This window comes from Trichoderma breve, chromosome 2 (genome assembly GCF_028502605.1).
Source record: "Trichoderma breve strain T069 chromosome 2, whole genome shotgun sequence".
NCBI classification, from domain to species: domain Eukaryota; kingdom Fungi; phylum Ascomycota; class Sordariomycetes; order Hypocreales; family Hypocreaceae; genus Trichoderma; species Trichoderma breve.
The window spans coordinates 5,073,624-5,086,665 of record NC_079233.1 but is presented as its reverse complement, the minus strand read 5'-3'; the positions used below and the strand labels follow the sequence as shown (position 1 = coordinate 5,086,665).

Here is a 13,042-nt window from a genome sequence, read left to right as displayed (position 1 = left end):
GAGCAGGGTACAAGATTCCGCAGAAGAGAACCACATTGAAACCGAGCTCACTGACGACGCGATAATGCCCCCCGTTCACCAGTCGCCAGGGTCGGCTGAAGCCCGACACATGGATCCAGAAGTCGCTCATTATGCTCGCTAGAACCGAGAATTTTATGCAACTGTGGCCAAAGCACTTTTACAGGAGCCTCAGAACCAAGAGCAGGCGGCCATGTCGATGATTATGGTGGCGCTCGGAAATCCCAACATGAGCGACAGCGACATTTTCCGCGAGGTCAATGAGATGATCCCTGACGCATCAGTTGACAAGGCCGTCAAAGACGTCATCAAAGACGAACCCATTAAACTGGATCCCCAGAGAATGAAGTATTTGTTGGTGAAGTTGAAAGCTATAAGCCCCGGCAAGGACATGAACCAGATTGTTGAAGAAGTTTTTGATGACTTTTCAGTGAGACGCCCAACGAAGAGATCACCAGTGAGGCCGCCAATGAGGTTGCCAATGAGGGCACCAACGAGGAAACCATCGATGGACAGGGACTCATTTCAAACGCGAAGGCTTTGCTTGAAATATGCAAGGCCATTGCTAAATTGGATGCTAAGATCGATAATCTTACGGAGTATCACAAGACTGGAAAGTGGCCCGATAACTGAGGTCGCTCGTCAAGTTTGCTGCCATTTGGCATCAGGCATGGCATTTGCCTTCCATGGGATGAACACGGGGGTTATGGTATTTCCTTGGAGGCAATTATCTGGAAATCGTATGGGACAAGGTGATGACCCTAGCAGTCATCGTTGGCATATGACGCCGACAGCCTAGTAGCTTAGTCGGAGCTTTAATAACATGGATCGATTCAAGTGCCTTCTCACAAACTTTGGCAACACTAAGTGAGTACATGGAGTTCGGGCATCGTAGCAGACAAGATACAGAGGAAACGTCACCTAGTTCTTCCAGTATTTCCTTTATCACCAATTCTCTATCTGAGTCACTGGATGCTAGATAGCCACCCCCGCTGAAATGATGGCGTTTGTTACAGGTGCCTTCGCAGGTAGACTACAAGTACATAAGGTAGGTGTTTCTAACCAGGTGGCAGCAATCATCATCACGTGCCGATATCTCTACAATCGCTCTCATGCTCTCCTTCTCTTTCCTCTCCTTCTTCTCGTCTCTTTATCCATTCATTCTAATTCTTTTTAAGGCCATAAAACTTGCAACATGGATGGTCGAGTCAAACAGGAGCCAGATCAAGCTCTCGGCACAGCAACTGCGCCCATCCTAGTCGACGATATCCCCTTGGAACTTTTCCGAATATATCCGATGCCCTGCGATGATGACAACGTTGTCAATAAAGCTATCTATCATCAACTCATCAAGCAGTACATTGCTGAGAAGAATGATTGGCCACCTGAGCTACAAGATGATTTCCGGTCGGAGGACAAACGGCTCGATTACAGAATCTCAAGAACCACAGGCATTGCCTCTATGCATAAAATAAGCAGGCGGATGCTGTCTGAAGAGAGGACATGGGCACGTTTTTGGACTCTACGAGTTATGTTTGGACCAACAGCATGCGCGAATCAGGGATGGTTTGAGGAGTTCGCGAGAGATTACCCGATGGCCTTGAACGATGCTCCAGCCGGCATCATTCCTGAGAACTTTGAAGACCTTTTTGGTCTGCAGCAATGGACACCTGAAGAGCCTCAAATGGAGCGATGGATTTTCCATCCAACAACCAAAACTAGATATGGGAAGCGCAAAGCTGTCAAGACGCTGAATGTGGACAGAAAGAGGCCAAAATCTGTCCCGTTTTCTGCCTCCTCTTCCAATATTGACGCCATCACTAGGATCTCAACCACAGCAGTCTCGGAAGTTAAGATTGCAAGGCCTGCCCGAGATGAGAGGAGAAACACGGCGTTACAGGATTCGTATGGTAATCGAAGCGGATCTCTGACTCGCACCCCGCAGCCAAACCAGCAATCCAACGATAATATCAGCCGCTTAGAAATGATAGTCAGGAAGTGCAGTGCGCTTCAGAAAGCACAGGCCGAGGCGCTCAACCTCCTTTGCTCTTAGATACAACTTCTGAAAGAAGAGCATAGAGCGAACGAGAGGTGCCTGGAAGAATGATTGATGCAACAACAAGCAGAAAAGGGTCTTAGCCAGCATGGGATTTGAGAAATTTTACTAATGCGTGAAGGAGAGTGCCACTACAGCCGGGATTTTATTGTCACGGAGGCGATTGTTTGGAAGGGGGCGGAGGAAGGTATTCGTTAACTGTCAGGATTGCGGTACTTGATCAGGCCAGGCCGTGTTGTTAACATTGAAGATTTTTATCCCAAATGTTGGACTTCTGTAAATAATATACATGTATGGGGGGGTATAGTTCAAACTTAATTAGGGACTCTACGCAATGCTGAGCCGCATAAAATTTCGGTTCATACTCTCTCACGAGTATCGCGATATCCAATCGATCCTCACGCTCGTAAAGGAGAGATGTCCACTTCTCACAAAGAGCCTGAAGTTGAAAACTAGGAAATAATTTCAGATGGAGAATGAGATATTTCAGTTGGAAGAAAATTCGCAGTCGCAAACAACACTACTCTTCTTGGTACAACAATAGTAATATTATACACAATATGGACAATATTCACACCATACGATATCCATTCCTCACATACTATGAGGGTCAATTTCGCCTCTATTCTTCCAAAAAATGAGAAACCTTTACTGAATGCTCTTCGTGGCCTTGTCAACGGCGTGCTTGATGATGTCGGCCCACTTGAGTCCGTTGCTGTAGTTCTTGGCGTCAATGCTTTCCACAAGGCCGGGATACACAGCTGTAAAATATGATTAGTATTGCGTCAAAGAATCTAATAAAAGAAAAGGGAATAATTGTAAAAATAAATAAATAAGAAAAGACAAAGTACGTACCACCGGCATAGCCAGTCCACAAGCCTGGAGCAAACACAACATGCTTGAACCAACTGCGGTTGTCAAGACCTCCCTCGAACACGAACTGTCGCTCAATATACTTGTATTGGCGGTTAGTCTTGATGATTGCAAAGGCAAGTCTGGTCTTGCCAATGACGTTCCACCATGGGAAACCCTTCTCGAGCTTCTTCTTTGCCCAGGCGGCGCGCTCATCCAGCTTGACTGCCTTTTCTCTGAATTCGGCAATTGACCGTCTGATCTTCTTGAGACTTTCTTCGAAGGCGTCTTGGCTTCCAATCACCTCCTCAGATGTAGCACTGCCTCTGATTGCGAAGATTTCGGCATCGGTGGCGGTCAATTCGACATCAACAGATTGGATCTTGGCCTCGACCTTGTCAAGATAGCCATCCAGAGCGTCTGCGTACTCAGTCGCTCCAAAGGGAATGATGACTTTATCGGAAAGCTCGCTGATCAGTATGCCTAGGACCTGAGCCATAGTTCTGTGGTAGACGAAGCCCGGGTCGGCAAACTCGCTCATCCAGTGGAAGCTGTCGTAGTTGCTGTGGTAATGGTACACAGGGCCACTGCCGTTTCCGCCAAATCCCAAATCAACACTGGGGATGCCGGCGTAATCCTGGAAGGCAGTAAAGTCACTTCCAGAGCCCATTGTGCTGATCTTACCATCCCAGACGTCTCCCACACTCTGGCCCGGAACACTCTGGTCGGGCGACGGAACCAGATTGGTCGCATCTCGAAGAACTTGGTTCAGAAGGGGTGCTGCTGAAGCAGAGAATCGCGGTCCAGAGGCGCCGCCATCAACGTTGACGTATGCCACGTTGGCGTCAGAAATCCAGGGAAGATACTCCTCAACCCACTCCGTGCTTCCAACCAGACCATACTCCTCTCCATCCCAGCTAGCGAAGACAATGGTTCGAAGAGGCTTCCAGCCTGCTTCCAAAGCTTTTCCGATACTTCGAACAGCTTCATTCAGGACAGCTGAACCGCTGTTGGGATCAGAGGCACCGCCGACAATCCAAGCGTCTCTGTGGTTGCCGACAATGATGACTTCGTTGGGGATAGTGCCATTGATGATGCCAATGACATCCCATTGAGGGGTAGTGACATAGTCTTGCTCGTTGTTGAGGTTAATGACAACATCTTCGGGTGAGGGACCAATGTTGTATTCGACGCCCTTGTATCCCAAGCCGAGGTTCCTGTTCCAATACTTGTTTAGATCGCTAGCTCGAGGACCATGGCCGTTGAGAGCCTTGAGAAGTGGAATGGCATCGGCGTATGAGATGGGGATGGAGGGGATTGATGGAGTCGTCTCATCAGCTGGAGCACGAGGAACGCCGGGCTTGGAAGGGTAGCCAGGGGTTGTTCTGCAGCACAAGTTAGTCTCAGCGGATGGGATGAGGATGTTGATCTTGCTCACGGGTCGCCTGGGCGGGAGCTCAAAAACTGAACACTTCCGCGCTGCACGCTACTAGGGTTACGAGCAGGGCCTTCAGGATAGGCAGCGTAACCGTTTTCTTCGGTAATCTCACCATCATCACCTGGGTCGCTGTAGATGAGGATACCAATCGCGCCGAGCTCTTGGGCACGCTTCACCTTGAGGCCTCTGAAGATGCCTCCATATTTGGCAATGGCAATCTTTCCCTTGAGGTCGATACCGGCATCAACCAGGTCCGCGTAATCTTGGTACGTTCCATAGTTGACATAGACAAATGAACCGGTGACATTACCGCTAGCAGAGTAACCGTGGAAAGTCGGGATCTTGTCCTTGGAAGATGTGGTTGGGTCTTCTTCGAGCACATCTTCAGTCAGAGATGCCTTGAATGCAACATTCCAGGACTTGGCATCGCTTGACTTTTGCAGCAACGAAACACTGTGGTCGACGGGGTAGTTGATATACACGTCGTAGGCGACTATGCTGGAGCTGATGCCCCATTTCTCCCACTTATCCTTGGTCCATTCGGCCTATGGTTACAGTTTTAGTATACTTGCAGAATTTCAAATGCTATACTCTAATATCATGCACACAAAACGAGCATGGAGCGTAGGAAGTCTTGGACGCTCTCATCTTACCTGTGAATAGTTTTTACCAGCAAGGTGTGCTCCAGAGGTGTAATAGCGGCTCCATTCCTCCGCCTTTTCCCCAGAGGGTGTGCCGAGCAGGATGGCTTGCAGGTCCTCGTGCGTAAGGTGCTTATGCTTATGGCCGTCATGGCCGTGATGCGGATGACGGTGGCGATGCTCCAGTCCAGAGGGCCAAATGTACAGAGCGTGAAGAGCAAAGGAGGCAAAGCCGCAGAGCAGCAGGCTGACGCAGGCAATCGTGCAGAAGCGGCGACATGTGTGGTGATGGTATCTCCGACGCGGAGGCCCAACTCGCACTGTCTGGATCAACGGGGTCGACTCGTTGGCCATTTTTTCAGGCGCGGTCGACGACCTTGTGAACCCGCAGAGTTAGTGATGCTTTGAGATGTGTAAGATTTCAAGTTGGAGGAATGAATGATTGGGCAATGAATCAAATGCATTTGAGGAACGTTTGATTGTGTAACAGCTTTGAAGCGTTGGAATTGGATGAGACGCGGGGCGGTGTTGCGTAAGGCTCGCCTTGATTCGCTACGCCACATGATGTTAAATGGCTTGGGGGGGTGTGACCAAGTAGCGAGGCAGATGATTTGACTGTTTGATTGAGGGAGAAGAGGCAACAAGCAAGACATCAATGGCACTTACACCTTGCCCATGGTTTTTTAATTTACGGTCCAAGGCTCAGCTCGGGGCTCACAGGGCATCTGCGCGATGAGATAAGGAGGGGAGAAGAAGGGAAGAGAGGAGAAAAGAGACACGCAAGGGGAGAAGAGAAGAGAGACGATCATTGTGCCGTCTCTGGATATTACAAAGCTGCCTCCAATCTGGAAATCTGGAGCTCGAACGCAGCTTGTAGGCCTATCGCAACACTGGGAGGGATCTTGGAGCATTTTGCCTATCTTATCGCCAAGTTGACGCAAAGGTTCCTGAGAGCACGCAACGACGTCACGCTATTACGAGGCGCTATGAGCTCCTGCCTGATTTTGCCGGGGAGATGTGGGGAGCTGTTCTTTTTCCTTTAGGTAAAACGGAGCCGATGTTAATTTGCACGATTTCAACCGTCTTAGAGCGTGTTCTCCGCGATATCTCGAACTGCCTGTATCAACACCGAAAACACCAAAGAAGCAGTATATATAAGTGCCGATGAGTGCAGATAAAATACGACGGGTCACGAGGAGGCAACATGTTATGCTATTTGCTACTACTGTACTCTTTCGTACAGTCCGCCAAGTTCTGCCTCGTGGGAATGGCGCGGGCATACTGGGATTATCAAACTAGTGCCCGTCTTCACACACACATTCTCTATCATAGCCTCTCTTTTCTCCCGCTTATAGGCATCCAACGGGCGGATCACATTCAGCCGTTTTACAACAGCAGCCAAGCCTCTTCTTCTCCCCTCAGTTTCAATGTTTCCTCACCTTCACCGGGGCATCCCCCCTGTTCCGCTCTCGTGCTTGGCGGGTCTAGCAGGCCTTGTTCTTGTTTAGCTGCGTCAAATTCGATGGCGAGCATCACAAATCCGGCCTCTGCTCCACCTCCAGGGCGCGCTTAACAGAGCAGCGAATCGGCCATTAATTCACCCTCGGGGAGCATACGCGGGGGCCGCCCGCAAGGACTCGAGGGAGACATCGTGCCTCAGCTGCAAAGTGTCGGTCTGAGCTTGGCCCATCCATCTCAAGTCCTCCAGGCCGAGTCTTTTGAGACATGGCGTCCACACCAAACAGTCGCGGCTACGGGGATCCTCTCCGCTGTCGGACGCATTCCAGTGTCATGAGACTCGTTTCTTCATCACAAAGTGACAGTATCAAACAGTCAGCTCTGTGAAGCCGCCAAGCTGGTGTAGGGATCGGTGTCTGCGATCGCCCGTGGGTTGCCCGGCTCAGGCTCCCCAGGCCAATCACGCCGTGGCCTCTGTTGCAGACGGATGAAATGCATCTCGGCTCACCTGCAGCACGGCACCGGAGCCGAGCATAAGAGAAAAAGCCTTGTAAGTCACGGAGCTTTTCATCCCTTATGCATCACTCACCAAGGGCATATACATAATTATAGATTGTAAGCAGAGAGAGATGATGACGGAGAACTTCTCTCTTAGAAGTAAACACTAAACATGGCATGTGAGAAACAAGTATCTAAATTCTGATTCCATCAATGGAGAGGAACTGCGAATGCAGACATTTCATGGGATCGGCTCGTTTCCGAGGAGCCTGTCTAGCGGGCTCCGAAGCCGAAGCTGGCTGGCCCTTGTCTGGCCCGTATCCAGCGCAGGTTCCTGTTTCTTTAGCGCATCTACCGCCTGTGCAGATGACTAGTCGGGGTGGGGATTCACTAATCCCGGGGTGTGCAGAAGTTGACAAACTTTCTCGCCAATGGCTTTCGTCGTTTTCATGACTTCAACCTTTCACGTTCTCTCTCTGGCTTTAGACATTCGCTCTGCGCTGTTTCCAGGCCGTGAGCATTCATTTTTGCATTACCATTAACAGCCTGACTGAGACTTCTTCATCTGGCGTGTCAGAGCCATGCTTTTCTAGCTTCGAGGCTCTCTCTCCTTCACTACATACAAACTTTGCCCACCTGCGTCTGTCTCACTCTGGTTACATGGACAGACTCTGATCGCTCGTTTTCCGCGCCATTTCTCATCTGCTTGCTCATTTCCAGCATAATTTGCACGAGAACGTAACAAGACCGAAAAAATGACAAGAGATTCTAAACCGAAGCCGAAGCTGCCTGTGCAGCAGCTAGCAATTCTAGGTAAGCATCATTGGGGGTGTCATGATGGACAGTGGCTGTTTCCATGAGGCATACAAGCCGCCTTATTTGTCTTATCCAACGCACCATGGCCGCAAATAAAACGAACCTTGAATATAACTGATCATGCTAACTGCTTGAAATTTAGCTGTCGCTAGATTTGCAGAGCCTTTGGCCTACACCTCCGTCTGGCCCTATCTCCCTGAGATGATCCGGGGTTTTGGTGTCAAGCGTGACGAAGTGGCAAAATGGGCCGGTGTCACATCCTCCGTCTTTTCTGTCTGCCAAAGTATCACTGCCGTCCCATGGGGCAAGGCTTCAGACAAGTTTGGCAGAAAGCCAGTGCTCATCTATGGACTTATCAGCACCATGATTTGCTTCATCATATGGGGCTTATCAACAAGTCTCACCATGGCCATTACCGTCAGAGCAATCATGGGTGGTGGTAACGGCAACGGTTAGCTTTCTCTCTCTCGCTCAATCTCTCATCTCTATTTTCAAGTCGAAGCGCTGACATGTGGTGTTTCTTCCCCTACGTATAGTTGGCATCATTAGAACGATGGTGGCTGAAATGGTCACTGAAAAGGAGCTCCAGCCAAGAGCCTTTTCCATTATGCCTCTGGTCTGGTCTCTTGGATCCGTCGTCGGGCCCGCCTTTGGAGGGTTCTTTGCTCAGCCAGCCAAGCAGTTTCCCGGCCTCTTTGGTAACATAGAGCTCTTCAAGAAATTCCCCTACCTTCTACCAAATCTTCTGGCTACTGTTTTCTTCCTAATCTCTGCTGCCAGCGCGACCTTTTTCCTGAAAGAAACACTGGCCGACAAGAAGGAACACAAGGACTGGGGACTCTTGGTTGGAGAGCGCCTCACACGACTTATTCGCCGGAAGCCGCAGCTCATTTCTCAGCGCCGCAGGTCCTTTGTCGACGGAGAGGCTACTGCACCGCTTGTTCCGAGCAGAGTGACGCCCAAGAAAGCCACCACGCCAAAGCATCCCCCTACTGGAATGAAGGAGGTGTTTTCCTACCAAACCACGATCAATCTTATTTCATACACCTTTTTGGCTTTCCACTCGGTTGCCTATGACCAAAACATCACCGTCTTTTTGGATTACCCCGTCATTCCTCGAACTCCTGAGAATACAAAGTTCCCCTTTTACTTTACTGGTGGCTTTGGACTTAGCTCAGGTACCATTGGAACACTCTTCACCATCTACGGAATTACTTGCGGATTAATCCAGTTCCTGATTTATCCGCCAATGGTTAACCGCTATGGTGTTTTGAACTGCTTCAAGGTAGTTTGTAAGTCTTCCTGCAGGCCACTACTTTCTCCCATTGCACCGAGTGCTAACTAGATGTAGCTGTCTTGACGCCATTCGTCTACTTCATCACTCCCTACACTTCTCTGCTCCCCACCCCTGCGACGCGGTTCGCTGCCATCCTCACGGTCATGATGATCAAGGCCTTTGCCATCATCATTGCCTTTCCCTCCACGACCATCCTCCTCACCAACTCCGCCACGTCCCTTCGCATTCTTGGCACGCTCAACGGGTTTGCCACCATGTTTAGTGGCCTTGGGCGAGCTGTCGGCCCTGCTTCTACTGGATGGGCCTTCTCTTGGGGTGTTGAGCACGGTTACATCGTCTCAGCATACTTCTTCCTGGGCATCATCTCTGCTATTGGTGCCATCCCCGTCTTCATGATCGTGGAAGGACAGGGACCCACAGCGTCGGCGGATAACAGCGACAATGAAGACAATGAAGACAACGCAGTCTTACTCGAAGATGAAAGCCCCGTAGACGACTATGAGGATGCCACAGATGACGAGGCTACTGCAGCATCTCCTCTCCTCGGCAGAAACCGGGGCAGCTCCTACAAAACTACGGGCACTGCAAACAATTAAAAAAATTGATTGAAAAATTGAGAACATATATGGCGCATGCATGAACGTGTACGCGCGCTGTCGAGAAAAGACGTACGATGAAGAGAGATTAAAAAAGGAGGATGGATCAACGTGGCAATCGGTTTCTGGAGGGGGCAAGGAAGATCCTGCCACACCATACGTGAATCCCTTGGATGGATTTGTTAGGACGCTGGATATACACACGTTGTTGCACTGGGATTTTGCATCTGCACTGGCGTTGGGAAAAATGATACTCCTGTAGTTGAATATGATTATTTGCTCATGAAACAAAAACTTGGACTGCGGAATGATCTGCAAAGATGGAAAATAGGGGTCCTGTCGTGTCTCCTCCTCCGGCTCCCGCCAGCTGACTTTCCTGTGCTCCTTATGACGTAGAGTAGACGCTTGCAAATGACCTGTCGGCTATCCCCTCATGCAGGAATCCCAGACCCTAGGAGCTGCATACTTGAGGACTAAGATGCCCGGGATAGCTTAGCACTTGTGTCCTTAGCCTGACCTCGGCGGCATCTCACCGACTTAACCGAGCCCATCGTCAAGCTTCACCCGAAACATCACACGCACAAAGACGAAAGATTTTCATGAAAATTATATTATTTTTACATTTATTTGTTCTCCCTAAAACACCTTTTTCCGACGTGTGAAATCAGGACAGTATCCAGTACTGTTCAAATGCTTGGATGCTACAACAGGTTATAAGATATAGATGAAGAAAAAACAACAAAAGATCTATACACATATCCTTTAGACAATAAAAAAGCAAAACAAAAACAGATTTCAATCGTTCACACCTTTTTTTATACAAAAGAACAAAAACAAAAACACAAAAAACTCCATACTCTTTCTCCCGGGGTCTACTATCATGTCATGTTTTTCTTTTCTCGTCTTTTCAGTCCAGGTGGGTGACAAAGGAAAAATATCATTGTGTCGTCTGTACGCGTGAACACACGCCAGGGTGGATATCAAATATATGTATATCGTAAACAACAAATACAACAAAAAAAAAACATGTCAAAAACAGATAAACTGGTGTCGTGAGCGTCATTAGTAATGATATGAAGGGAGTACATGGGCCGGGAATCCCTCTCTGTCGTGCCACTCCCACTCGTCGTGGTTGGAGGGATACCGTGTATAAGGCTGAGGTGCTTCGATGGTTCGGTAGTCTTGAGCCTCAGCATGATGCCACTCGGTGCTGGGCCATACCGTGTCGGAGGTGTTGCCGTTGTTGTTATTGTTACTGTTGTTATAATAATGATAGTTGTTCAAATGGGGCATCCCATCATCCACAGTCGCGTAACCAGTTATGGCGGGAGGATGATCCTCGTGGATGAAGCGCTCAAGGTCGGCCTCCATGTCACGCAACCGGAGATGTTCTTTCCCAACCCATTCATCGATGATCTCGGCAATCTGACGGAAGCCCTCTGTATGACCGCCTTGGTGTCGTGCTGTGATGCCACAAACGATGAATAGAAAGCTGTGAATCATCTCGTGTAAGAAGGTGGAGATGAGGAGCCGGCGGTTGTATTTAGTGTCTTTAAGAATCGGCGACGAGAGCACAATGAGTGTTTCATAGCCGCCCAGACGAGCGCTGCGGCGTAAAGCTGTAGTGCCAACGATGTGGCTCTCGTATTGTGCGCAGGCAGGGTGGCTCCAGTCCCAGGTGACCCTTTGCGTCAACTTATTGGCGAAGAAGAGTTCGTTGGCCGCCGAGAAGATGCTCCGGAGGGCGTCGTTGTCTAAGGGGAAGTCGGCCTCCCTAGACTTTGGGTTGATGAGGGCCTTGAGAATGCGGCCGTGTTGTGAGTCGCGATGCTTCCACCGGCGAATGTTGGCAACATGGCGCCGCACCAACCGGGCAGCAGCAAGGTCGCTCAGTAGCGGTGGGTGATCGTGATGGTCACAGTCACCTTCTTGGTCACAGGGGGGGTCGACAGCAGACGTGTCCGATGAGATGGACAGGCCAGACTGGGTACGTTCCATAGGGGCAGACATAGACATAAAGGACGGGCCGTGATGCGGCAGCGGCGGAGGGAATCCGGCTCGGTGGTCCGACTGTGGGGGCGGCGTCGGGGGCGGAGACGGCTCATGCTCCCGGATCACGAGAAAGGCGAGGTTCTTGACGTGTATTGAGGAAGCATCGGGCATGGCAGCATCGCCGGAATACTTGTGCTCGCAGCCGGCGGCGTGATGGCCCTTGCCATGGTAGCCGATGACGCGGCCCCAGTCGTCCAGTCGAGGCCTCTTGGTGATGCCGTAACAACCCGCATTGCTGCAGGCAGACGCGGTTCCGTCTGCATACTCGTAGCCCCTTCGCTTGCCATTGGAACCGAGAGCCTCAGAGCCGTTAGAGTAGCTGCCGCGCTTGATGTAAGCCACCTGGCCAGCGGTGGACGAGGCGGCAGCGTCACCAAGCGGATTTCCCCCGCCTACCACCCAGAAGGCCATCGGACAGCATAAGCTCCAGTCCACCCACCAGAGGACCAGTCCAGTTGGCAAAGGTATTGGCTGATGTGGTTCGAAGCTTGTGGTGATGAGGCGAATTGCTCCGCTGGACAGCCGGCGCGATGCAAGATGCTGCTTCGTCGTGTCAACCCTCTTTCTTGTTTCACTCGACGTCTCTTTGGGGGGGTTCTCTCTTCCTCTCTTGTGCTGAATGGGATGGGAGTTGAGTGGGCTCTGGTGGGAATTGGGAGGTGGATGGGAACAAGTTTGTGAGTTGGCAAGTCTGAGTTGGCCTCGCAAAAGGTGGCACCGGACCCGGGGAGACCAGACAAACCGCCGTCGGTGTGGACGCAACAAGGGAGGGACTGGGGGGGTAAGAATACCTCAAGTACAGCCTGGAATTCACCTCCCGGCTGCCATTAAGAACTGCCGAGGGAGAGATTGAAGGCAGAAACCGCCAAAGAGCAAATGGAAAAGAAGAAGAGGAAGAGAAGAGAAGAGAAAAAAAAAAAAGGAAAAAAAGTGGTTAACCAGAAATGCTCTGCAATGCTGAGAAAGCTAGGTCGCAGGGGGGGAGCAGGAAAAAAAAAGTGTGACAGGGAATCGCCAGTCATACAGCAAGCTGCGAAGGGTCCTGGGTCTGTGTCGAGGCGACTGCAGAAGGCTGCACGCCAAAGCCAGCCGGGGACGGACACGACTTGATCATCGCCTCGCTGGCTCTTTTATGCCAGCCAGCGTGGACAGGCGTGATATGCGGGTTCTGCTTGTGCGTGTGCGTGTGGTAACGACTATGTGCGCATGAGTGTGTGGCGTGGCGTGCGTGTGTCTGGTTTGGTCTGGTCTGGTCTGTCGAGGGGGTAATATTATGGAATGGATATTAATTGTGAGAAGGCGGATGATGCAATCGCTGCC

General features: G+C 50.4%; 5 protein-coding genes across 5 annotated transcripts; 3 read left to right on the top strand and 2 right to left on the bottom strand.

The window, feature by feature from the left end:
* Positions 1-211: 211 nt before the first annotated feature.
* T069G_03764 (uncharacterized protein) lies at positions 212-651 on the top strand (the record flags this gene model as incomplete). Its single annotated transcript, XM_056170974.1, has 2 exons — positions 212-372; positions 450-651. 2 exons carry the CDS (start codon positions 212-214, stop codon positions 649-651), a joined length of 363 nt encoding a protein of 120 aa, XP_056031866.1.
* Positions 652-1,213: 562 nt separating this feature from the next.
* T069G_03763 (uncharacterized protein) lies at positions 1,214-2,071 on the top strand (the record flags this gene model as incomplete). Its single annotated transcript, XM_056170973.1, has 1 exon — positions 1,214-2,071. One exon carries the CDS (start codon positions 1,214-1,216, stop codon positions 2,069-2,071), a length of 858 nt encoding a protein of 285 aa, XP_056031865.1.
* A 651-nt stretch (positions 2,072-2,722) lies between these two features.
* On the bottom strand, positions 2,723-5,359 carry T069G_03762 (transferrin receptor-like dimerization domain-containing protein; the record flags this gene model as incomplete). Its single annotated transcript, XM_056170972.1, has 4 exons — positions 2,723-2,835; positions 2,930-4,311; positions 4,365-4,909; positions 5,018-5,359. The coding sequence occupies 4 exons, from the start codon at positions 5,357-5,359 to the stop codon at positions 2,723-2,725; spliced, it is 2,382 nt and encodes a 793-aa protein (XP_056031864.1).
* A 2,357-nt stretch (positions 5,360-7,716) lies between these two features.
* T069G_03761 (major facilitator superfamily domain-containing protein) lies at positions 7,717-9,670 on the top strand (the record flags this gene model as incomplete). The annotated part of the gene is made up of 4 exons (XM_056170971.1): positions 7,717-7,774; positions 7,920-8,228; positions 8,314-9,069; positions 9,129-9,670. 4 exons carry the CDS (start codon positions 7,717-7,719, stop codon positions 9,668-9,670), a joined length of 1,665 nt encoding a protein of 554 aa, XP_056031863.1.
* A 1,062-nt stretch (positions 9,671-10,732) lies between these two features.
* Positions 10,733-12,133, bottom strand: T069G_03760 (sprT-like family domain-containing protein; the record flags this gene model as incomplete). The annotated part of the gene is made up of 1 exon (XM_056170970.1): positions 10,733-12,133. The coding sequence occupies one exon, from the start codon at positions 12,131-12,133 to the stop codon at positions 10,733-10,735; it is 1,401 nt and encodes a 466-aa protein (XP_056031862.1).
* Between the last annotated feature and the right edge of the window lie 909 nt (positions 12,134-13,042).